This window comes from Oryctolagus cuniculus, chromosome 6, assembly GCF_964237555.1.
Source record: "Oryctolagus cuniculus chromosome 6, mOryCun1.1, whole genome shotgun sequence".
Lineage (NCBI taxonomy): Eukaryota > Metazoa > Chordata > Mammalia > Lagomorpha > Leporidae > Oryctolagus > Oryctolagus cuniculus.
The window spans coordinates 28661676-28688034 of record NC_091437.1 but is presented as its reverse complement, the minus strand read 5'-3'; the positions used below and the strand labels follow the sequence as shown (position 1 = coordinate 28688034).

At 45.9% G+C, this 26359-nt stretch overlaps 3 protein-coding genes across 4 annotated transcripts; all 3 read right to left on the bottom strand.

Moving 5' to 3' along the window:
- Positions 1-738: 738 nt before the first annotated feature.
- On the bottom strand, positions 739-9526 carry LOC108176548 (protocadherin beta-5). Of its 2 annotated transcripts, none has more exons than XM_070076212.1 (2): positions 4403-9526; positions 739-3965 (listed from the first exon to the last, which is right to left on the bottom strand). In XM_070076212.1, the coding sequence occupies exon 1, from the start codon at positions 8693-8695 to the stop codon at positions 6236-6238; it is 2460 nt and encodes an 819-aa protein (XP_069932313.1). In that variant the 5' UTR covers positions 8696-9526; the 3' UTR covers positions 739-3965; positions 4403-6235. The 2 variants fall into 2 exon arrangements, with proteins under 2 accessions (XP_069932313.1, XP_069932314.1); XM_070076213.1 differs by having other exon boundaries at positions 739-6295; positions 6371-9526.
- Positions 9527-11154: 1628 nt separating this feature from the next.
- PCDHB4 (protocadherin beta 4) lies at positions 11155-15522 on the bottom strand. The gene has a single exon (XM_070076211.1). The coding sequence runs from the start codon at positions 15338-15340 to the stop codon at positions 12809-12811; it is 2532 nt and encodes an 843-aa protein (XP_069932312.1). The 5' UTR covers positions 15341-15522; the 3' UTR covers positions 11155-12808.
- A 6503-nt stretch (positions 15523-22025) lies between these two features.
- PCDHB3 (protocadherin beta 3) lies at positions 22026-26307 on the bottom strand. The gene has a single exon (XM_051844361.2). The coding sequence runs from the start codon at positions 25697-25699 to the stop codon at positions 23306-23308; it is 2394 nt and encodes a 797-aa protein (XP_051700321.2). The 5' UTR covers positions 25700-26307; the 3' UTR covers positions 22026-23305.
- Positions 26308-26359: the final 52 nt, after the last annotated feature.

Below are 26359 nucleotides of genomic sequence, written 5' to 3'. Positions count from 1 at the left end.
CTTGGGCCATCTTCTACTGCTTTCCCAGGCCACAGCAGAGAGCTGGATCAGAAGTGCAGCAGCTGGATGTGAACTGGCACCCATATGGGATGCTAGCACTACAGGCAGCAGCTTTACCCACTACATCACAGTGTCAGCCCCCACTGGTGGTTTTATATCTTCCAATTTTTTTTTTTTTTGCTGTGACTTTATATTTCATTGCTTGGACTCCATATTTTTTCATTTCTTTCAGTTATGTTCATAATTGCTTGTTGAAACATTTCATGAAATCTTTTTGAATCTTTGTCAGATAATTCTAACATCTCTGTTATCTTGATGCTGGAATATATTGTCTATTGAACTCACTTTGAGATTTTCTTGATATGAAAAAAATAGTCCCTTCTTTGATGTGTATTCAGCCAAAAGGAATCTTACTTGAACGCATGCAGAGCTATATTGAAGAATGCTTATACCACCAGTGTCCATTTAACAAAACTTTTAGAGCCATCAGAAAGTCAATCCATAGTAAAATTAATATGAAGGTAAAAGTGTATTTATCAATGGACTACTATAAAGTTATATAAATAAATGAACTGTACTACCATTCATGAATTCAACATGATAAAGACTAAGTAAAAGAAAGCCCATATATGAAGCCATTTCTCTCTGCTACAAAGACAGACTACATTAGACGATATATATTTTAAAGAATATATGCATATCTCCTGAAATTATAGAGAACAAATGATTAAATTAAACTTTTAGGCTATAGCATGTTTTTTATTGAGATAAAGGAAGTTATGATGGAGCTACATGGGAACTTCCAAAATTTTGGCATTGACCTGATTCTTAAAATGGGTAATGGGTACATGGCCTATTATTTCACTAACAGTTATTTGAAAATTATACATGTAGACATAATTTGTTAATAGATGTAGTATTGTATATACTTTTTTGAATTTCTAATAAATTTTAAAAATATGATAAAGTAAAATAAAATAGGGAAGCAATTTCTGTGGAAATTGTCTGGATTCATATTCTGATTCTAGCACTTACTAGCTGGGGACCTTCTGAAATCCCAACTGCCAGTGGGATGACATTAGGAGATGGGGCCTTTGGGGGGTAATTAAGTATGGAGGGTGGATCCCTCATGAATAGGGTTGGGGTCCCTATAAAAGGGACCCAGATAGCTCTCTCACCCACTGTGTGCCATGGAAGAACACAATGAAAAGTCAGCAGGCTGTATCTGCAAGGAGCCCTACAAGAATGCAGTCATCCTGGCACTCTGATTTTGGGTTTCCAGGCCCTAGAACTGTAAGAAATAAGTGCCTGCCCTGGTAAGCCACCAAATCTGTGGTACCTTGTTACTGCAGCCCGAACTAAATCAGCAGCCTGGGCAAGTTGCTTTATCTCTGTGTGTTCCAGATTGTTCGTACAACAAATAGAAAATCAACTATACATTATTTCAAGGGTTAAATGAAGTATATATAAATAATTGTTAAAATATTCAAATACATAGAAAGTATAATAATGAACTATAATATATAATAATGATTAATAATTATTATTTTCCCTCAAGAAATGTTTCCCCCCAAAAAATGCTTAAGACTCATTTCTAAATAAATCAAAAAAATCTTCTGGTGAACACTAAGACATTTGGAAGAGATTTTGGAATCTCAGCATAAAACCTTTGACATTCCAGCATTGAAAGAACCATAGCCTATAAAAAGTTCCCTGCCTGCTCGTCACAGTGCACCCTAAATTAAAGTCTGACATTTTGCAAACCTGGCCCTGCACTGCTTCACACAAGCACCCTGTGGGAATTTCTCCTTAGGGCAGAAGCCTTTGTGGAGACCGCCTCATACAAGAGCAGAGATGTGTAAAACTGCCCTGCTGTGTCATCTACACAGTTCTTCCTTACATGTGGACAGGTAAGCACAGCTCATCAGACAGGAAAATCAGAAACACTTACCAACAAAAAGATAAAGAAAAATATGAACACTGTACTAAACAGATGATACTAGAAATAAAAGGAACTTTGAAAATGCCAAGCAATACTATGGAAAAGGCATAATCAAGTCACAAAAACATTCTTAGGTATTTAAATACACTTCCAAAATTAATAATTTGTTAGAAATACTAAAAAATAATATGAGACTTGTCAGAATGTAGAGGAAAAGACAGAGATGTATGATAAAACAAATATAAGACACATGGAGATACAATTCTGAATTGTCAATATCTGACAAGCTCAAGACTCAGAACAGGAAGGTAAAGCTAAGGATACAACTAAAAATCATTTTATTTGAAAGGGATGGAGAGAGGGAGGGATGGAGGGTGGGGGGAGAGAGAGGAGAGAGAGAGAGGAGAGAGGAGAGAGGAGAGAGGAGAGAGGAGAGAGGAGAGAGGAGAGAGGAGAGAGGAGAGGAGAGGAGAGGAGAGAGTCTGCTATATACTAGTTCACTACTCAAATGCCCACAAAAAGCCAGGATTAGGCTAGGAGCCAGAAATTCCATCAAGGTCTCCCATGTGGGTATCATGATCCAAAGAATTTGAGCCAACACCTGCTGCCTCCCATGGTGCCCATTAACAGGAAGCCAGAATCAGGAGTAGAGCTGGGACTCAAACCCAGACACTAACATGGGAAGCAGGCGTCCTAGGTGACATGTTAAGTACTGCCAACCTAAATGGCATCTTAACCAAATGCCAACTCCAGAGATACAATTATGTAGGAAATAATGGTGGGAACAATTCCAGAGGTGAAAGGTATGAATTATTAGAACAACAGTACACTCAGTTTCTGGCAAAATGAATTTTAAAAAGATCAAGATATTATGAAATTTAAGTCACCTCGAAGAAAGAGAAAATTCTGAAATCTGAGAGAGAAAGGGGAAGGCATACATATTTTATCAGTTTCTGAAATGGATCTATAGGCAACACAAGGAATTCTTAGCTATGGCTGCAGAACTGTAAAATGTCATCAAAATTTGGCCATTCAAACATAATTTAATTGAGAGAGGTTGGAAGGTTTAAAGGAAAAGCAGATATAAAGGTTATTCTTTTCATTCATACAAAAAATTAAGTGAAACTCTTATTAATTGAACAGTAATCACAGGTTCGTTTGACTATGGAACTACCCAAGAATAGTGATAAAGCTGGGTGTGAAGAATGAATGACCGCAGTTATTTTAAGTGAGGTGGGTACTCAGTAATCCTAAGAGGAATTGGTGCAAAGTTTATGGAAGAAAAAATACTACATTCATTTTATAGGGCTGCCATCCCAAACAGCACAGAACAGGAGGCTTAACCAGCAGGGATTTGTTTCCTAGGGCTCTGGGGGCTGGAGGTCTCAGTAGGGTGCTGGCGGGGTCCCCTGCTCTGAGGCCTCTGTCCTTGCCTGACGCATCACCACCTTCCTCTGGTGTCTGCACATGATCACTGCTGTGTGTGTGCCCATATCCTCCCACGATCCCTCTTCCTCACCTCCACTCCCACTCTCCTCTTTTTGTAAGTAATATTCGATTAAGATCCACTGCAACTACTTTCATTTTAATGTAGTTCTCTCTTTAAAGTTCCTGTCTCTGAGGTAGTAGAGGTTAGAGCATCAACATATTAACCTAGTTAGAGAGCACAATTCAGTCTTTGTTAACAACATATTCCTTAGTGATAAGGAAGTAAATAAAAAAGGGCTTTTATAAATGTTTAAAAGTGATTTCCAATGAGATAAAATGAAACAAAGAGACAGTATCGTATGCTGGCAAATGTGTGGAGGAACTTGTACATCCAGTCACTGATGCAGTGGTGTGAGTACAACCATTTTGGAAAATTATTTCAAAATATCATCAAAAGTGAACATGTACTGTATTTATTAAATAAGCAGCGATCGCCCCTGTAGATATATACCCAACAGAACCACATATCCACCTCCTGCCAAAGGATGTACAAGAATGTTCATAGGAGAATCATTTGTGACACCAAACCTTGCACCTACCCTAATATGCCTCTAGGCCGGCGCCGCGGCTCAATAGGCTAATCCTCCGCCCTGCGGCGCCGGCACACCGGGTTCTAGTCCCGGTCGGGGCGCCGGATTCTGTCCCGGTTGCCCCTCTTCCAGGCCAGCCCTCTGCTGTGGCCAGGGAGTGCAGTGGAGGATGGCCCAGGTGCTTGGGCCCTGCACCCCATGGGAGACCAGGAAAAGCACCTGGCTCCTGGCTCCTGCCATCGGATCAGCGCGGTGCGCCGGCTGCAGCGCGCCGGCCGCGGCGGCCATTGGAGGGTGAACCAACGGCAAAGGAAGACCTTTCTCTCTGTCTCTCTCTCTCACTGTCCACTCTGCCTGTCAAAAAATTAAAAAAAAAAAAAAAAAAAAAAAAGTAAAAAAAGAATGTTCATAGGAGAATCATTTGTGACACCAAACCTTGCACCTACCCTAATATGCCTCTAAAGGATAATAAATTGTAGCACACTCATGCAATGGCAACTATACAGCAACAAGAATGAAGGAACTAAAAAGAAAAACTATTATAGATACACTTGATCAACATAGTGTTGAATGAAAGAAGCTGATGCAGAGTGGTCCTTACTCTATTATTCCATTTATGTAAATTCAAAAGATGCAAACTAAACTGTGATATTGAAAGTCGGTATAGGGGCCGGAGCTGTGGTGCAGTGGGTTAACACCCTGGCCTGAAGTGCCGGCATCCCATATGGGTGCTGGTTCTAGTCCTGGCTGCTCCACTTCTGATCCATCTCTCTGCTATGGCCTGGGAAAGCAGTGGAAGATGGTCCAAGTCCTTGGGCCTCGCACCTGTGTGGGAGACCCAGAAGAAGCTCCTGGCTCCTGGCTTTGGATCTGCACAGCTCCAGCTGTTGCAGCCAATTGGGGAGTGAACTAGTGGATGGAAGACCTCTCTCTCTCTTTCTGCCTCTCCTCTCTCTGTGTAACACTGACTTTCAAACAAATAAATCTTTTTTTAATAAAGAAAGCATAATTGACAACTTGGGATGGTACTGATTGCAGAGTAACTTGTGTGGCAACAGGAGCACTCATAATGTTTCTTTTCCTCATCAGTCTACTGCCACCAGGCATGTTTATTTTGTGAAAGTATAGTAAACTGTACATTAAAGGATTTATTCACTTTTCTGCATATATGCCATAATTCAATTAAAAATAGTTTGGGGGCCAGTGTTGTGGCACAGTGCGTTAAGCCTCTGCCTGAGAAGCTGCCATCCCATATGAGCACCAGTTCAAGTCCCAGCCTCTCCACTTCCAATCCAGCTCCCTGCAAATGCTCCTGGGAAAGTAGCAGACTCCTGTCATCCACATGAGATTCTCAGATAGTTTCAGGCTCCTGGTTTCAGCCTGGCCTATCCCTAGCCAATGTGACCATTGGAGAGTGAACTACCAGATGGAAGATCTTTCACTCTCTTTCTGCTACTCTTTCAAACAACAAATTAAAGATACAGAAATAAAGTAGATGATTCTGAGCCTTTTTATTTGTTACTATTTATTTATTTATTTATTTATTTCAAAAGCAAGGTGGGTGTGCTCCAACCACTGGTTCAATTCCCAAATGCTTATGACAGCCAGGGTTGGGCCAGGTGGAAGCCAGAAACCAGGAACTCAATCTAGGTCTCCCATGTGTCAAGGACTCAATAACCTGAACCGTGACTACTGCACCAGCACCAGCACCACTACCAACCCCACTGGGGGCGGGGAGCACTACCAGGAAGCTGGAAATAGGAGCTGAGCCAGGCAGGACTGGAACCCAGGCTCTCTGATTTGACATTCAGGCAGCCCTGGCTGCAATATTACTGCTGCCAAACTTATGCTCTTTTTATCCTTTATTCTCACCTACTTGATTTGTTACCATATGTATGTATTCCTATCAAAAAATGATGTGAAATTTTTTTTTCAGTTAGCACCAAATACAAATAGAGTAAGATGAATCAGAATGGGTACACTCTGTAGAAAATATAATTAATGTTTGACTTTATTAAGACAGACAGTTCATCAGATTAAAGACCAAGGAAGAGGAAATCTACAGCATGCAAGGGTGTGGAACTTCAATATGTAAATATATGCAAGGAAGTAGAAAGGAATTTTCCAAAATAGGAGAAGATAAACAGATAGATCAATTACAGAGGGGAAAACAAAGCTACACTTGAAAGTGGATTTTTTTTTTCAGTGACATTCTCAACTCCTATGTCTGTGCAAGTAGGGATAAAGGGCAGAAAACTTGCTTCATATCAGTTATCTAAGAGAATAAAAAGCTATTCCGGGAGGCAGAGTTTTCTCCTATTTGTTCTCCAGCGATCTGGGGAGAGAGATTGGGATAAATCGGTTTCATGAACTTGAACTCCCCGGTCCCAGCGTCGCCCGTCAGGCGCACCTCGTACTGGTAGCTGTGCGACAGCGTCCCGCCGCCGCTCACGTCCAGCAGCGGCCCCGGGAAGCGGCCCTCCGCACCCGCGCCGCCGCCGCCGCCGCCGCCGCCGCCGCCGCCGCCGCCGCCGCCAACCGCACACCCCGCCCCCACACCGCCCCCGCCCCCGCCCGCGCCCGCGCTCGCGCCGCACAGCCGCGCCGCCACCAGCGCCAGCACACTCAGCACCAAGAGCGACGACACCGCCGCCAGCGCCACCACCAGCTGCACCGTGAGCGAGTCGGGCCGCGCCGCCTCGGCCGCCGCCGCCGCCTCGGGCAGCGCCAGGTAGGGCTGCGAGAAGCCGTCCACCAGCAGCACGTGCAGCGTGACGCTGGCCGACAGCGGCGGCTCGCCGTGGTCGCGCACCAGCACCAGCAGCCGCTGCCTGGGCGCGTCGCGCTCGCTCAGCGGCCGCGCCGTGCGCACCTCGCCGCTGTGCGCCCACACGCCGAACAGCCCGGGCTCCGTGGCCTTGAGCAGCTCGAACGACAGCCAGGCGTTCTGGCCCGCGTCGCCGTCCACCGCCACCACCTTGGTCACCAGGTAGCCCGCGTCGGCCGCGCGCGGCACCAGCTCGGGGCAGGCGGCCGAGCCGTTGGCCGGCGGGTACAGCACGGCCGGCGCGTGGTCGTTGGCGTCCAGCAGCTGCACGCGCACGCGCGCCTCGCTGCTCAGCGCCGGGGAGCCGCGGTCGGCGGCGCGCACGCCGAACTCGAAGGCGCGCAGGGCCTCGTAGTCGAGCGCGCGCAGCGCGTACAGCTGCCCGCTGTCCGCGTGCACCGACACGAGCGCCGCCACGTCGGGCTGCTGTGGCGGCGGTAGCAGCGAGTAGGTCACCTGCGCGTTGGCGCCCGCGTCCCTGTCGCTGGCGCTCACGGAGCCGATGAGCAGCCCGGGGCTGTTGTTCTCGCGCACCAGCAGGGTGTAGGCGGCCTGGCTGAAGGCCGGGGCGTTGTCGTTCACGTCGGACACCTGCACCGCGACGTGGTGCCGGGTGGTCAGCCTGGGCGTGCCCAGGTCGGACACGGTGATGGTGATGTTGTACTCGGCCCTGGTCTCCCTGTCCAGCGCTCCATCGGTTACCAGGGTGTAGAAGTTCTTGAATGTGGGCTTTAAAAGGAAGGGAAGGTCGTTCTGGATGGAGCAAACCATCTTCCCGTTGTCTCCGGAGTCCGGATCAGAAATACTGAAAACGGCAACCATGGTCTCGGGCGAGTTTTCTGGGATGGCGCTGGTCATCGTGGCCATGGTCAGTTCCGGCGCGTTGTCATTCACGTCCAGCACCTCTACAGCCACGGTGCATTTTCCTGATAGGCCTCCGCCGTCTGTGGCTATAATTTCCACGCTGTAACCTCTAGTAGTCTCGAAATCCAACGCCCCCTTCAGACGAATTTCTCCCGTGACCTCGTCTATTACAAATGGCTGGGCACCCTCATCACCTTGGAACAGAGCGTAGGCTACTCTACCGTACGCTCCTGCGTCCGAATCCCGGGCAGAGACCTTGACCACCGAGGAACTCACGGGGCTGTCCTCGGGAACCTGCACCGCGTACACCGTCTGTAAAAACTCGGGGGCATTATCGTTGATGTCCACGACTTCGACGCGCACTGTGGCAGTCCCCGACCTGGGCGGAACCCCGCCGTCCAGCGCCGTGAGGACTAACACGACCTCGGGCTGCTCCTCCCGGTCGAGCGCTTTGTCCAGCACCAGCTCTGGGTGCTTCCTGCCGTCTCCGCGATTTTGAGTAACGACATGAAATGTGGAGTTGGGGCTGATGGTGTAGTTCTGAACAGTGTTGCTACCCGTGTCCAGGTCCTGGGCTGTTTTCAAAGGAAACACGGAGCCCGGCTGGGCGCTCTCAGGGATTTTTAGCAGCATCTGCCTCTCCAGGAACTCGGGGGAATGGTCATTTACATCTGTGAGCTGCAGCTCAGCTTGCAAAAACTGCACTGGGTTCTCCAGTAACAGTTGGAAATGCAAAATGCAGGGCTCTGTCGTCCCGCACAGCACCTCCCGGTCCAGTTTTTCGCGGAGAAGCAAATCGCCAGTCTCTCTAGTGAGCTGCAAGAGCTGTTTGTTTCCTTTGTAATGGATTCGCGCGCCCCGAGCCGCCAGTTCTCCCACCCCTAGCCCCAGGTCCTCAGCCAGGTTGGCCACAAAATGGCCACTTTCTGTTTCTTCTGGAATGGAATATCTAAGTACATCAGCGCCAACCTCCCACAAAAGCAACAGTACGACAAGAAAGACAACTTGCCTTTTGCGTGGCTTTTTTGCGAGCGCAGTCTCCATTGTTCTGAGCTGGTCCAGAAGATGCAGTTTCTTCCACTCAGTACACCGTCCACCCAGATAGTTCGGTTACCTCGAATTAGACCTTCCTCAGCGACTTGCACTGAAAACGAGGCTCACTGAGCATCTCTCCCCTGGAGCTCACCCAAAACGCTTCCTTCTTTCAGAGAGCCTTCAGAGTTCTGATTCGCAGCTTAATGGCGACCTGGGTAATTGGAGAGCCGGTCGTTCACACTCGCAAGCCTGCAGCGCCACCAGGCGTCCTTAGTTACTATTGCATGCAACTTGTGCTATTTCGTTCCATACAATGATTGCAGGATCACACAGTGAGAGCATGTGTGCTTCCATTAAAAGCTTCCCATCTCTCTTCCAAAGTGGCCGCACCATTTCTCATTCTCACTAGCAGTGAACAGGAGCTGCTGTTGCGCCACATCTTCGCAAGCATTTGCTGACGTCAGTGTTTGGAATTTGGTCATTCTAATAGGGTCCAGTATTTCCTTGTTATTTTAATTTACATTTCCTTGAAGATGTAAGATGTGGAGCATCTTTTCATATGCTTATTTGTCAAATAAAAATCTTTGGTAAAGTTTTTACTAAAGTCTTTGGGCCACTTATAAAAATATTTTCTTTTTTATTTGAAAGGCAGAGTGACACAGAGAAGCAGAGACAGAGATATCTTCCATGTGCTGGTTCACTTGTCAAATGCTAGGCCAGGTGGAAGCCAGGAGGTACTAATTCCTGCCAGGTCTCCCTCATGAGTGACAGGAACCCAAATACTTGGTCAGGCCATCATCATTGTCTCCTAAGCAGATTATCAAGAAACTGGATCAGAAGCTGGGACTTGAACCAGGCACTCCAACAGGATATCTGGATGTCCCAAGTGGAGGCTTAGCCTGCTTCTCCGCGTGGTTCTCCTCCTTGGTCCATTGTAAATGAAGTTGTCTGTTGCCTTATTGCTGAGCTTTAATAGTTCTTGATCACATGTGTGTTTTGCAGATATTTGCTCTCAGCCAGTGGCTTGTCTTTGCATTCTCTTGCTAGAACCACGTATGGCAGGGCATAGAGTTGTAAGGGAGTTTAGCCTATCAATCCTTTCTCCTTTGGATCGTGCCTTTCTGGGTTTTTTCTTTCTTTTCAAGATTTCTTTACTTTTGTCCTTTTTTTCTGCATAAGCTTTATATTCAGCTCATTGACTATTACAAAGATAGCTGATAAATTTTGTTTAGGATTTCCTTGTGTTGATAGTTTGGGGACAAACTGATGTATTCCCAACATTGAGTCTTCCAACTAGTAAATGCTGTATTTAGATTTTCATTTATTTTCTCAATGTTTTACAGTTTTTAGTGTAGAGTATTATGAATATTGTGTTAGATTTGTTCCTGGGTACTGAAACTACCATAACTTCTATATTTTATTTGTTGTCTTATTTCACCAGTTACAACCTATAATAAAAACCTGAAGGAGTAAATGTGCGCATCCTTGTTTCATTCTTGATCTCCAGGCAAAATTCTTCATAATTTGCTATTAATGATATTTACTGTAGGTCTTAAAGATTCTCTGAAAGTTCCCTTCCAGTTTATTTGCTAAGTTTTACCATTAACTGATCTATCATATCACTTTCAATATAGCCATTGTGATGATTATATTTTTCCTCCTTTATCTGTGTTTATGGTGAATCATACTACTAATTTTCAAATAGTAAATGCACTTGTATTCCTAAAATAAACCTCACTTTCTCATAATTTGTTTCCTTTTATAGATTTGCAAATTTAATTTAATTTGCTGATCTTTTAAAAGATTATTTGTCCTTGTTTATGAAAGAGATAGGCTTATAATTTTCCTTTTTCACAAAATCCTATTCAGGTTCAGTTGTCATAACCTATTCAGATTATGCTGGCACTGAAAAGGTTTGGACATTGTTTTTTCTATCCTATGAGTTTGCATAAATTGGTTTAATTCTTAGGTAAGTAGTTGGAAGAATTCACCAATGTGAATTGGAGTAGGAAGGTTTTAAATATTTAAATTATGATGAGTTAGGACCAGCGCTGTGGCATGGGGGTAAAGCCAGTGCCTGCAGTGCTGGTATCCCATATGGGTGCTGGTTTGAGTCCCAGCTGCTCCAATTCTGATCCAGCTCTCAGCCTGGGAAAGCAGTAGAAGATGGCCCAAGTCCTTGGGCCGCTGCATCCCCATGGGAGAACCAGAAGAAGCTCCTGGCTCCAGATCGGTCCAGCTCCCACCATTGCGGCCAATTGGGGAATGAACCAATGGATGGAAGACCTTTCTCTCTTGTTCTCACTCTCGCTCTCTGCCTCTCCTCTCTCTGTGTAACTCTGACATTCAAATAAATAAATAAATAAATCTTTTAAAAAATAAGATAAGTAAAATTTTCTTTTAGTTTTCAAAAAAGTTTAAGATTTAAATTGAATACAGACCAAAAATTGTTTGCTGAATGACTTAAATGCTGAACAATTTTCCATTTTTATTTAATTATAGTATTTGGTCAAAAGTGCATGTATACTGCAGTAGGATGACACTTCTTATTTAGAAACAAAAGTTAGATTATTAAGCAAGCTTATAACAGAACTGTCTTAGAGCTATATACACATACATTTAACTAGTTAGAAGTGGCTTACATAACACAAAATAAAGGAATTATGATTCAGCTAAATTCATTATCACGCCAATCTACTTAGGGACAAAATATCTGCATATTTCATACTAATGTAATGGTATTATTAATAAATTATATTGATTCAAAATAACTGAAGTTTAAAAAAAGACAAAAGGTGGTTAAACATAAAAAGCACTATTTTGCTGATAAAGACTTGTCTATACCTGCAAAGTAAAATAAAGTGAAAAATCTAAGATCAACTGATCATCCCAATGAAGCAGAGCAGCAAAGATTCAGAAGAAATTTCATGTCTCTTTTTAAAATCTGGGAAAAGCTGCAGAAAAACCAAAGGAAAATGCACACATTAATGTGCACTTGGACGTGGCAAAAGCAAGGAAAACTATGATGCTCTGAAGCTTTGTGTATTCTTTGAGAGAAGCTTATGGTTTATTTCAGGTCTGAGATTTTTAAAAGAGGATAATATCAATCAGTTATTGAATAGATTTTCTTAATGAAAAGGATGGCAAATCATATGAGATAGTGTCTTTCGCTGTAAATAAAAATTATTGTAGAAATCTATTATTAGTATTTATGAGGCATTTAGAATGAGCTAGGTAGGTAGTAACCAAACAATGCAATCTTGAGTATGAAGGCTGCTCACGACAAGAAAAGTGCATGTTCATACAAAATTTGGAAGACACAAGCGTGCCACACTTTATGCCAGGGCTCTAGGAGTCTTAACCCTGCAGGACATCATCAGTAAATGTGGAGGGAACTACTAGGAACTTGAAACGTGAAAGATAAATGGTAAAAAAGGCATCACCAATATAAAAAAATCAAGATCACGGAAAAGCTTCAAAAGATTTCATTAAAAAAGACACCAACTGGCCGGCGCTGTGGCTCACTAGGCTAATCCTCCGCCTAGCGGCGCCGGCACACCGGGTTCTAGTCCTGGTCGGGGTGCCGGATTCTGTCCCGGTTGCCCCTCTTCCAGGCCAGCTCTCTGCTGTGGCCCGGGAGTGCAGTGGAGGATGGCCCAAGTACTTGGGCCCTGCACCCCATGGGAGGCCAGGATAAGTACCTGGCTCCTGCCATCGGATCAGCGCGGTGCGCCTGCCGCAGCGGCCATTGGAGGGTGAACCAACGGCAAAGGAAGACCTTTCTCTCTGTCTCTCTCTCTCTCACTGTCCACTCTGCCTGTCAAAAAAAAAAAAAAAAAAACTTAAGAGCATCATTAAAATAAAATTTCTCTTTATACTGCTTGAGTAATTTATAGTTGTGCAAAGAATAATCGCCAAGAGGTCAAATATGAAGGAAATAAAGCCAGTATCACTAAAAATACTAAATGCAAATAACACCAATAAAAAAGGTAAACAGCGTGATCAGAGACGTGCATAGGTTTGGAATTGTACTATGAGTATTTACATAGCAATACAATATCTTCAAACATTGCAACGAGAAGTTGGCAAAAGTAATGAGATTCATTTAGCCGTGGTCAACACTTAATTGAATACAAAGCTACTCCTATAATTAGGATTTTCGTTAATTTCTCTCCCAGGGTCCTGAACAAAGAGGTTGGGGCTAATGGGTTTCATGAACTTGAACTCCCCGGTCCCGGCGTCGCCCGTCAGGCGCACCTCGTACTGGTAGCTGTGCGACAGCGTCCCGCCGCCGCTCACGTCCAGCAGCGGCCCCGGGAAGCGGCCCTCCGCACCCGCGCCGCCGCCGCCGCCGCCGCCAACCGCACACCCCGCCCCCACACCAACACCGCCCCCGCCCCCGCCCCCGCCCCCGCCCGCGCCGCACAGCCGCGCCGCCACCAGCGCCAGCACACTCAGCACCAAGAGCGACGACACCGCCGCCAGCGCCACCACCAGCTGCACCGTGAGCGAGTCGGGCCGCGCCGCCTCGGCCGCCGCCGCCGCCTCGGGCAGCGCCAGGTAGGGCTGCGAGAAGCCGTCCACCAGCAGCACGTGCAGCGTGACGCTGGCCGACAGCGGCGGCTCGCCGTGGTCGCGCACCAGCACCAGCAGCCGCTGCCTGGGTGCGTCGCGCTCGCTCAGCGGCCGCGCCGTGCGCACCTCGCCGCTGTGCGCCCACACGCCGAACAGCCCGGGCTCCGTGGCCTTGAGCAGCTCGAACGACAGCCAGGCGTTCTGGCCCGCGTCGCCGTCCACCGCCACCACCTTGGTCACCAGGTAGCCCGCGTCGGCCGCGCGCGGCACCAGCTCGGGGCAGGCGGCCGAGCCGTTGGCCGGCGGGTACAGCACGGCCGGCGCGTGGTCGTTGGCGTCCAGCAGCTGCACGCGCACGCGCGCCTCGCTGCTCAGCGCCGGGGAGCCGCGGTCGGCGGCGCGCACGCCGAACTCGAAGGCGCGCAGGGCCTCGTAGTCGAGCGCGCGCAGCGCGTACAGCTGCCCGCTGTCCGCGTGCACCGACACGAGCGCCGCCACGTCGGGCTGGGGCTGCTGCTGCTGCAGCTGTGACGGCGACGGCGGCGCGGCGGGCGGCAGCAGCGAGTAGGTCACCTGCGCGTTGGCGCCCGCGTCCCTGTCGCTGGCGCTCACGGAGCCGATGAGCAGCCCGGGGCTGTTGTTCTCGCGCACCAGCAGGGTGTAGGCGGCCTGGCTGAAGGCCGGGGCGTTGTCGTTCACGTCGGACACCTGCACCTCGACGTGGTGCCGGGTGGTCAGCCTGGGCGTGCCCAGGTCGGACACGGTGATGGTGATGTTGTACTCGGCCCTGGCCTCCCTGTCCAGCGCTCCATCGGTTACCAGGGTGTAGAAGTTCTTGAAAGTCGGCTTTAACAGGAATGGCAGGTTATCTGGAATAGAGCAAACCGTCTTCCCGTTGTCCCCGGAATCTCTATCTCGAATTCGGAAGATGGCGACCACCGTCTCGGGAGCGTTTTCCGGGATGGGGCTGGTGAGTGAGGACAGGGTCAATTCCGGGGCGTTGTCGTTCACGTCTGCCACGTCTATGACCGCAGTGCCTTTCCCAGAAAGGCCTCCTCCGTCGGTGGCTTCGATTTCCACCCTGTAAGATTTTATTTTTTCATAATCCAGTTTCTTTTTCAGGCGTATTTCTCCTGTGACTTCATTTACAGAGAATGTTTGTTGAATTTCGTCTGAGGGTTGAAACAAGGCATAGGAAACACTCCCGAAGTTTCCAGCATCTGAGTCCCTGGCTGAGACCTTAAGAATAGGGGCGTCTAGGGGGCTGTTTTCCGGGACCTGCACCTCATACGGGGTGTGCACAAACTCCGGAGCATTGTCGTTGACGTCCATGACCAGGATTCGAACCAGGACTGTGCCAGACCTGCGAGGAGCGCCGCCATCCAGTGCGGTGAGGGTTAAGCTGAACTCAGCCTGCGCCTCCCGGTCCAGTTCTTTGTCCTGTACCAAATCCGGATACTTCTTGCCCTCACTCTGATTTCTAGTGACAACGTGAAAATGAGAATTGGGGCTGATGGTGTATTTTTGAAGCCCGTTGCTGCCCACGTCCAAATCCTGGGCTAATTTCAAAGGAAAGAGAGTCCCTGGCAGGCTGTTTTCGGGTATTTTCAAGAGCACTTCCTTATCAGGGAATACCGGGGAATGGTCATTGATGTCCTGGATCCATAATTCTCCGTGAAAAAACTGCACCGGCATTTCCAGGAACACTTGGAAATGCAGCACACAGGGCTCCGCAGGGCCACACAGCTCCTCCCGGTCCAGTTTCTCCCTCAGAAGCAAATCTCCGGTCTGAGGATCCAGCAGCAGAGGCTGCTGGTCATCGTCAGACACCACCCGTGCCGACCGGGCCGCCAGTTCCCCTGCCCCCAGGCCCAGGTCCTCCTGCAGACGGGCTACGGAGGAGCCGCCCTCGGTCTCCTCCCGCACAGAGTAACGAATCGGCTCGGCACGAACCCGAGACAAGAACACCATGAAAATAAAGGGCACCACTTGCCTGTGTGGATGAGTTTTCTGTGGCTGCTCCATGTTGGAGTCCGGGTGCTTAATTCCTTCCGCAGTCACAGTAAGGACCCGAGACATTCAGTTCTGATTTCTTGCTTGGAAGAAAGCGCCACAGTAGCTCCCAAGCTTAAATTCCTTTAGTATGTATTTGCCCAAACCCGGTGGTCATCCCTTACTGCTTTGCAAAGCGTCCTATGTGTGTGTTTTATTACGTTTTGCAACACAAAAGAATACGCAAGCTTTTTAGGATTCTTTGTGCATTTACAATCTTAGCCTGCAGCGCCACCCAGCGTCTTGACTGAGAAATTCATATATGCAAGTCAAAGTTTTTTTTTGAGGTTTCCAAAGGAAAGCCAATTTTTAAGTGTAGACTCTTCTCTAACTGTGTTATTTCTTTCAGTTGTATAATTGATAACGTTGTTGTACCACAGGCAGTCGCCCCACACCTTTACCAGTGGAACTTCAAAGAACTCCACTTACCTTTGCATAAACTAATGAGGGGAGGTAGTTCTTCTAAAAATTCAGTTTGATTCATATTAGCTATATGTGTTTGTTTCCAAGAATGTGGAGACTTTAGGATGATGCAAAAGTTTATGATGTACTATGCCACATGGTCTAAAGGACTAGGTTCTATTTTTCCACAGTAGTGTGCAAATAACAATGCAGTTGAATAAGAGATATCTTGGTTTGTATTGAGTCGTGTACAGTGTGAACCCACATTAAGTATAGAAGTCAGGCAAATATTAGAACCACAGTTTCTGAGAGCCGGAGAGAAAATGAAAAGGGCTTTATGGATATGAAGCTCACAGGGTGACTGGACTTGTATTCTGCATGGCTTCTGTCAATTCTGTGTTCTTTGATATGTGCTCACAAAATTCTCTGCTCAGTTTACTTAAGGGTTGGACAAAGACACACCTACATTCAGGGAGCCAATGGTCTTCTAGTCTTTGCTAAGGGACTCCAGGTTCACGTTGGGCTGTTCCTTCTACATTCAGCGGGACAACTGACAACTCCACCTTGGCCTTCCCTTCCTACTTGTACAGAGAGACCAAAGCCCATCCAGAAGTGGGAGCTTTGATGCCCCTCAGGTCTTTCCTTAACATGCATACAGCCCTGAGCACATGAAAAGCCTACACATGCCTGTGGCCTTCTGAATTCTGAGGAATATATAAGAACTTTTCAAAGCCTTTACGGATGTCTCCTCAGATTTTTCATTTCAGTTACTCCATCAGCCTATTGTTTTACCAAATTTTGTGTGACACCCTGGGAGCTGTAAAATTAAATAAATGCCTCTAAATGGTTTCAACAGATGCCCTCAAAGAAAATTATTTTCTTCACTAGGTAAGCTCTGGTTTGGGTCAGATAAAGACAGCCTTGCAAGTGGAGACCTCCAGGAAACCAGCAAACTGACCACACAATGACAGTTCTCTGTGAGCTTGAAGGAGCTCCAAGTTTGTTCTCTTTTTTTGCAGCTGCTAAACTGACTGTTTCCCCTGTGACTGTAAGCTGTTAGGTTTTAAGGCTCACCGGGAAGTTAGAGAAATGCAGATGGGAATAGGGCAAGTTAAAGCACCAGAAAATCACTGTTTTTTTTTTTAAGCCAAGAGTTAAGCCTATTTTTCTTCAATAAATTCTCCCAATATTGCTGCAAACCTTTGGTTAAATTCCTTTTAAAAAATTTGAGGGGGCCAGTGCGGTGGTGCAGTGGGTAAAGCTGCCACTTGCAGCACTGGTATCCCATAGGGGTGTCAGTTCGAGTCCCACCCAGCTGCTCCACTTCTGATGCAGCTCTTTGCTGAGGCCTGGGAAAGCAGTGGAGGGTGGCCCAAGTCCTTGGGCCTCTGTGCCCTCGTGGGAGACCCGAAGAAGCTCTTGGCTTTGGATTGGCCCAGCTCTGGGATTGAGTCCATCTGGGGAGTCAACCAGCAGATGGAAGATCTCTCTCTTTTTGTCTCTGCCTTCCAAATAAACAAATACATCTTTAAAAAAAAAAGAGAAAAAGAAAAAGTTGATTCTGACCTCTTTCCTAATTGCTTTTATGGAGAAGAGTTTTTCAGAGGTCCTCTCTCTACTATTGTCACTGATGGCCAGAATATTTTTTTTAAAAAATTACAGTAAAATATGATGGAATACATTTTGTCATAACAAACTTGAGCAACAAAGCATCAACCCAGCCAGCTGTTTACTCTAAATTGAATAGGATGAGACATTCAAGATGAAGACATCCATTTCCCCAGAGATAAAGCAATATAAGAAAAAACCAAAATGACACTAGAGAATATGGTTTTTAATTTTTTATAACCATGAAATTGTCTTAGAAGTTAACTTTCTCCTTGAAGTCTTTCCTCGTCAACAGTTGATGCTGAAGACGTTTAACTTTGTAGACTTGAACACATTTGTTCCTGACATCCCTGTGATAAACCTCTGACAGTGACAGCTCTGAAACCAATTCCAGTAGCATTGATATGCCAAATTTTTAGAAAGGGACCTTCTTATGAGCAGAAGTCCATTAAAGTTTCCTTGTTCATCATCTACATCTCAGAAGCAGAAAAAATTGAACAAGAGAGAAGACTGAATCAAGTAAATGATCCTAAGGATGGGGAACCTGTTGGCTTGAGTATCCTATGCATGAGAGCAGGGAAGGCAGTGAGAAGTCCTTCATCTGGAGCAGGGTAATCCTGGAAGACAGAGGTGGCTTCTAGTTACTCCTTAATAATAGCACAATGCTGTGCTGGGATGTGCTTCATATGTCATATTTTCCAGCTGTTTGTGCCAGTGCTAAACAGCCAATACTTTGAGGCCTCTGATCATTAATAAAATAATCACACATTCCAGCCCAAGTTGTCATCCAGGTTACGACCCTGTTCTTGGCCAGCTCTGTGCACAATGCAGAACTGCTTTGCTGTGACTTTTCTCTGTCACAGAGCTAGCTGTGCATGTCATTCAGGATCACTGCATACAACAGCCTTGTTGCTCAATTCTAGAGAACCCAGAACATTGTGAACACAAACTCATCAAGAGTTTTAAAAACCAGAGACACCAAAACATACAGTTCCATTGCTTATATTGATACATAAAAAGAGGTTTGAGATAACAACCTGGGGGAACAGAGCAAAAATGACTTAGGTGTTAGTCCTTAGATAGTCTCCAGTTTTACCAGCAGGAAGGGTAGGACTTTTTTGTGAACTAAAAAGGTACATGAGGTCTGTGTTAGCAAATTTTTGACACTCCTGGACAACAGTAGTTATGTTATGCTCTATTTCTGCATTTAAGACCCTGCCCTTATGGAAAAAATGGAAGTCACTCTGACCTCTGTTACCAGATGGTATTTTTGATAGATTGTTTCCTAAATAGATGATGTATTGGAAGGTCCAAGTCAATTTTCCATCACCAGAGTCCCAAGCTATTTTATATATATAAAAAATAGGAACCACCACTTCAGAGAAATCCTGGATTATACTATTCTATTTATGAGCATCATAATGTGTATTTATAACCTGAATCAAGACTGAGTTTTCCATATATCCCCCATGCATGAATTACTTTAGCTACTATTACATTTTTTTCAAAACCAATTTATTTTGTCTTAAGATTGCAAAGTAAAAAGTTACCCATTAGATTCCATACCCACAGCCTTGGCAGACACCATGACAGCCCAGAAGAAAGAACCTCCCTGAGATGCTTGCTTTATAGAGCGAATGCGGAGCAGTTCTACCTGAGGGAGCCTGGGACCCAGCTCCAACAAATCTTTAGAGGTTTTTCCAGAACTACTACCCACATGTGGCAAAGTGGGGTTAAAATTCTTATTTAAGGTTTGGATTTGCAGAGGTTGGAGCTAAAATCATCATGAGACCTTTCTTCCTCCCTACCCCAAGATTATCAAAAGCAGTACTAGTGGGAACGAAACCACCAAGAAGAGATAACGCCATTAATAAAAAAAAATCACATATGAGAAAGACTACCAGGAAAAATAGACCCAACAAATAACAGAGCTATTCCTCTGCTATAAGAAAAAGTGATTCAGAACAATATGGAAAGAACTTACAATAATTTATTCAAACAAAGAAGGAAATAGCAATTGTAGAACAAGTTGTAAAAATCTGACAAATAGAAATCATGAAAAAAAAACTATAGTTACTGAGAAAAGCATACTAAGTCAATCTCAGGTTGTAGCCTAGAAAATGTCAGAATATCAGGAATAAAGAAAAATCTAAATGAAAGTGAAGAAGTTTATTTACTGATTAAAAAAAATGAGTACAGTGATACCATACTGTTCATCAAAAGTGTTGAAAACCCAAAGAATAAAAGGAAAATGAGTTTAAATGTTTCAATCTATTTAAATAAAACTGATTAAACAAATGTGTACTTGACAGAAAATTAACTCTAAATTGCAACTAATAGGGTTTTGGATTTGAAAAGCTCTAACAATTTACTCTGAGAAGCCAAAGATAACCTAATAATATAGTGGCAGGATATATAGGTAAACAACATTTTTAAAAGTCCTAATATGAAAGGAAGCAGTACATGAGGGCTGTAGATTTTTGAAAAGTATGGTGAGTTAATGCATAGTTTTAATGATTGATATTTGAATATAGCTTAGTCTTATAGCAATCCCATATTAAAATTTAAAATCCAGAATGAAAATCTAGGAAATACTTAAAATTATTTCTAAACTGATGTGTTTGTAGGAATAAAAAGGAGAGTACATATGATCTAGAATTATGCTTTAAAAAAACTGGCTACAGAGAGTTTTTTAAAGTCTTTTGGATGTGCAAAATTCACTTAATTTGGATACCATAAAGACTAACCAAAGTTGAATGAAAGCACCAAGTAGAGGCCATAGAACTTAAATATAGATTACAGAAAGTTAATTCTATTAACAAAAATACTGAATTTAATTTATTCTTTGTCTCCAAAATCAAAGATATGAATGAGCTCAATATTTGGAACTAAATTGGAGATTCATACATCATTTTACAGTTCTCCTAGTCTCCAGAAATCTGAACAAGCAGAGAGACCAACCATCAAATAATAAATTGGTTCTATGGAAGCTGGAATTATAGTCTTGTACCTCAGTCTTTCTAAACACAAATAGTTCTTTTGAAATTCAGTGTAGATTAGTTTCAGATAAACAAGTCCTTAGAAAATTCATTGATTTCTCAGAGATGTTTCAATTATTCAGCAGATATAAGTTGAACATCAACTGTCTGAAACACTTGCTTTCTGTTAGAAATGTGACTGTGAATAAAACAGAAACCAACTCTACTTTCAAGCTGCTTAGAATCCAGTAAGGTCATAGAGTGTATTCTGGAGAGAAGGGCTCAAATTTTTACTTAATTTCTCTTACTTTTTTGAAAACTGGAGCAGCATTGAAAAATTTGTAAATAATTTACATTGATGGATATATCAGCTCTCTTAGAAGAAAAAATAGTAATTCACTATTATTAAAACATAAAATCATCTCCTTTATCTTGGGCCAAACATGCAGTTTGTAGAATTCCAGAAAGTAGCAGAACTACACATGTGATGCCTTCTCCATCCTACATGTAATGAGATATTCAGATAAAGAAGTCTTTGAAAGTTGTCTTTGAACAGAAAGTTAAAATATTTCTGAAGGCCCAGAAAGAAAATCAACTTTGAATCAAGAATAAGGTGTAACTGTTTTTCAACTTTTAGTCCAGATTCCCACTGTTTGGCTTTGGATTTATACATTCTTGAGAAGGTAAACAGAATTTAACAATATATTTATGAACTAAGTTACTATAATAATACCTGTTCTTCTATCTTCCAGGTCTAAATGGTCCTTAGCATAGAGCCCTTCCAACTTTAGTCTTGGGTCATATAATACATTGGCTCAAAAATGAATAAGGAATTACCCTCTGTTCTTTCCATAACTGCATACTTCCCTGGATGTGACTTTTTTTTTTTTGCCTTTTTCTCGATCTTCATGGAAACTCAGCTAAGTGTGGTCCAATGAAAAAATATGACTAAAATAATCAGATTCAAATATCTTTACAAAGTACTTCAAATGAAAGGAAATGTCATTTTTCCTGATTGTTAAGGATTTATGCATTTGATGCTCAGTTTCATAAAATGATGCCATTTTAATGTGATTATATGCACACTTCAAGTACAATTGAGCATGTCTATCTTAAATTTTTTCTCTTTTGGTAATTTTCAAAATCTTTGAGAACTTCAATTCTCTTTTACTAGTCATAAGTTTTCAATTCCTGTAAAGTTTTGTTTCTCTGGATGACAAAATACCTGTGAGAAGAAAACATATTTTCCCTAAATTTCTATAATTAGAGATTAAATATTTTGCTATTTAAAAATAAGCTTTTCAGGGTCAACATTGTGGTACAGGGGGTAAAGCCACTGCCAGTGACACCAGCATCCCATGTGGGCACTAGTTTGAGTCCCAGCTGCTCCCCTTCTAATCCAGTTCCCTGTTAATGTGCCTGGAAAAGCAGAAGAAGACGACCCAAGTGCTTGAGCCCCTGTACCTATGTGGAAGACCTAGATGAAGTTCCTGGTTCCCTGTTCCAGCCAATGCAGCCATTTAGGGAGTGGGCCAATGGATGGAAGATCTTTCTCTCTCTCTCTAATTCTGCCTTTTAAATCAATGAAAATGTTTTTTCAATACCACTCAAAATATTTGATGATTTAGTTGCTTCCAGATTTTATTATTTGTAGATAACTTAAACGTTCACAATATTGTGCTCTCCTCTTCCTATCCTTGTGTATCTTTTTTTTTTTTTTAAAAAAAGATCTTATTTATTTGAAAGGCATTCATTCCCCAAATGGCCTCAACGGCTGGAGTTGGGCTGGTCCGAGGCCAGGAGCTTTTCCTGGGTTTCCCACATGGGTATAGGGGTCCAGGCATTTGGGTCATCCTCATCCTCCTATTCTTTTCCAGGCACATTAGCAGGGAGTTGGATGGAAAGTGGAGCAGCCGGGACTGAAACCTGCATGCATATGGGCTGCCAGGTTGACTTTATTACCCACTATGCCACAGAGCCAGCCTCTATCTCCTTTTAATTACAATGTAGGAGATAGAATGCTGATGTGGATGGACAGTTTTTATCCCAGAAGGATCATATATAATCCGAAGTCATGTCAGCTTGAAATCGAAAGGAGGGAACCAAGAAAAGAAGCAAAGAAAATATTTTCTCCCTAAAACACCACATAAATAGCAAGTAGAGACTGACAAAAGTAGTGCTGAGTGGGCACTAATTTTACCAACAGGCTTTCAGAGATCATATATTTATGTAATTTCTTGGAAAAAAATGGCCTCCGGTTGATAGCAATTTGCATCTCAAAATTATGAAAACCAGATTTGCATCCAACCAGATGCCTTACTACACAATGTTTTCATGCCAATAAGAAAAGCCCAATGGCCTGGTTTTCTCCCGTCAGTCAAGGCGAATGTACTTCAGGCAAACCTAAGACTAATTTGTTATAGTAGAATACATTTTTTTGCCCATTTTCAGCCAGTACAAACGTGCAATATTAAAATATTATTACAAACGTCAGTACATAAAATGAAATGTATTACATTCAAATAAGTACTGTAATCTAGAAAGGTGGTATATTACTCTGCCTTAAAGAAAACACATTCTTATCTATCCTCACACTTCATTAACTGTGGGCAGAACAACCTCAGAATTATTATAAAGCACATTATATAAATATATCCAAAAACGTAAACTCTAAAATTTGTGGTATGGAATACTTTCTATAACACTTTGAGATAAGAATTTGAGATGAGTGAAACAAGCCTATTTAAAATCACCACTAAAAGAAAATGAATTTATTTTTGCTTCCCTATGAATTAAGAAAACAAGGTATTGAAACTGCATTGGTAAGCTAGGAAGAGATAAAAAGAGTATGCATAGATTAACTACACAGTTAAAAAACATCAGCCAAGAATATATCAACGAACAATCACTGACTTTAAAAAGCAACATGCATAGTCAGACAACTTTTTGATTCTTTTGTTAATGATAAAAGTATTACTGAAACTGGAGTTTTGTTACAGTCCTGCTAAGTGCCTTGAGCCAGATAATTGGGACTAATGGGCTCCAGGAACTTGAACTCCCCGGTCCCGGCGTCGCCCGTCAGGCGCACCTCGTACTGGTAGCTGTGCGACAGCGTCCCGCCGCCGCTCACGTCCAGCAGCGGCCCCGGGAAGCGGCCCTCCGCACCCGCGCCGCCGCCGCCAACCGCACACCCCGCCCCCACACCAACACCGCCCGCGCCCCCGCCCCCGCCCGCGCCGCACAGCCGCGCCGCCACCAGCGCCAGCACACTCAGCACCAAGAGCGACGACACCGCCGCCAGCGCCACCACCAGCTGCACCGTGAGCGAGTCGGGCCGCGCCGCCTCGGCCGCCGCCGCCGCCTCGGGCAGCGCCAGGTAGGGCTGCGAGAAGCCGTCCACCAGCAGCACGTGCAGCGTGACGCTGGCCGACAGCGGCGGCTCGCCGTGGTCGCGCACCAGCACCAGCAGCCGCTGCCTGGGCGCGTCGCGCTCGCTCAGCGGCCGCGCCGTGCGCACCTCGCCGCTGTGCGCCCACACGCCGAACAGCCCGGGCTCCGTGGCCTTGAGCAGCTCGAACGACAGCCAGGCGTTCTGGCCCGCGTCGCCGTCCACCGCCACCACCTTGGTCACCAGGTAGCCCGCGTCGGCCGCGCGCGGCACCAGCTCGGGGCAGGCGGCCGAGCCGTTGGCCGGCGGGTACAGCACGGCCGGCGCGTGGTCGTTGGCGTCCAGCAGCTGCACGCGCACGCGCGCCTCGCTGCTCAGCGCCGGGGAGCCGCGGTCGGCGGCGCGCACGCCGAACTCGAAGGCGCGCAGGGCTTCGTAGTCCAGCGCGCGCAGCGCGTACAGCTGCCCGCTGTCCGCGTGCACCGACACGAGCGCCGCCACGTCGGGCTGCTGTGGCGGCGGCAGCAGCGAGTAGGTCACCTGCGCGTTGGCGCCCGCGTCCCTGTCGCTGGCGCTCACGGAGCCGATGAGCAGCCCGGGGCTGTTGTTCTCGCGCACCAGCAGGGTGTAGGCGGCCTGGCTGAAGGCCGGGGCGTTGTCGTTCACGTCGGACACCTGCACCACGACGTGGTGCCGGGTGGTCAGCCTGGGCGTGCCCAGGTCGGACACGGTGATGGTGATGTTGTACTCGGCCCTGGCCTCCCTGTCCAGCGCTCCATCGGTTACCAGGGTGTAGAAGTTCTCAACAGAGGGTTTCAGGACGAACGGGAGGTCGTTCTGAATGGAACACACGACTCTCCCATTGTCTCCAGAATCTTGGTCCGAAACGCTGAAAACGGCCACTACCGTCTCCCCCGAGTTCTCGGGGATGGGGCTGGTGAGTGAGGACAGGGTCAGTTCCGGGGCGTTGTCGTTCATGTCCACCACCTGAATGAGGACGGTGGATTTTCCCGAAAGCCCTCCCCCGTCCTTGGCCTCGACGTCGACTTCGTATGTCGTCACTGCCTCGAAATTCAGATTTTTGACCAGCTGCATAGCACCAGTGATTGGATTGAGCTTAAACGTTTTGAGAATTTCTTCAGAAGCATGAGAAAATGCATATGAGACTGTCCCAAAAGTTCCCGCATCTGAATCAGAAGCGGAGACAGTGACCACGACAGTGTTGATGGGGCTGCTCTCCGGAATTTGAACCTCATAGAGCGACTGTGCAAATTCGGGGGCATTGTCGTTTACGTCCACTACCAGGATGTGGATGCGGGCGGTCCCGGACCTGGGCGGAGAGCCGCCGTCCAGCGCTGTGAGCGTCAGGCTGAGCTCGGGCTGCTGCTCCCGGTCCAGCGCTTTGTCCAGCACCAGTTCTGGGAACTTCCTTCCGTCTCTGCGACTGCGGGTGAGGACGTGGAAATGGGAACTGGGAGCGATCGTGTAGTTCTGCAGACCGTTCGGGCCTACATCCAAGTCCTCGGCATTGCCCAAAGGAATCACCGTCCCGGGCGGAGCGCTTTCCAGGATCTTCAGCTGCATTTCATTTTCAAAGAACACCGGACAATGGTCATTCACATCTATCACCTGGAGCTCATTCGTAATGAACTGCAAAGGGTTTTGCAGCAGTATCTGGAAATGCAGGATACAAGGCTCGGCGGGGCCGCAGAGCTCCTCCCGGTCCAGCTTCTCATTGAGGAGCAGGTCACCGGTCCGCTGGTGGAGCTGCAAAGGCTGTCTGCTCCCCCGGGACGTAACCTGCGCGCCCCTAGAGGCCAGCTCCTCCGCCCTCAGCCCCAGATCCTGCGCTACATTTGCTATCAGAAAGCCCCTGTCTGTTTCCTCGGCCACAGAATAGCGTCTCGACTCGGACCCCGCCAGAGACCCAGCCATAGAAACAAAGAGAAGCAGGACTTGCCTTTGTCTCCGAAAGCGCTCGCCTCCCGCTTCCACTGCACTCGCTGCCATGTTCTCCCAGGGAATGTCGCCAAGCGGAGCCTCAGACAAAGCGGCGGAAAGCAGCCTTTTACCCCTCAACCTTTAGAGGTGGCCGAGCGAATAATTCTTTTCCGGGGCTCAGTTCGGCTTGCTGAAAAATCTTCCCAGGTTCACGTCTCCCAGATGGCCGCGCTGAACCCGTGGCGTCACAGAATTTGTACCAGGCCAGCGGTTTCCTTCGCCTTTTTAGCCAACAGCGCCACCATGCGTTTGCTTGCAGTTTTAAAACCTTGGAGAAAGGTTTGTTTTTTGGTTTTGGTTGTTGGATCATTTATGGCCACGAATCAAGCCCAGGTGAAGCTACTAGTGGGGTTTCTCTTGTTACACGAGTTAAGTAAACCAATAAGTAGGGAAATTAAATGCGATTCTATCTGAAAAAAGCGACTGTCTCTGGTATAGTTCTCCTTTTCGTGACTTTTGCTGAGTTGTACCCACGTTACGCTGCTGCTTCCCCTACCCCATCATGCTGTGATTGTCCCACACAAACTTAAAAACCTGTTGCTCAGAAAACATGCGGACTATCCTATTCGTATTCTGTTTTCCAAATTTTGTAAAACACTGTGAACATACAACTTCAAGATAGGTCCTAAAAATTATAATACATCATGTCAGTGGGGAGATCCAGGGGGT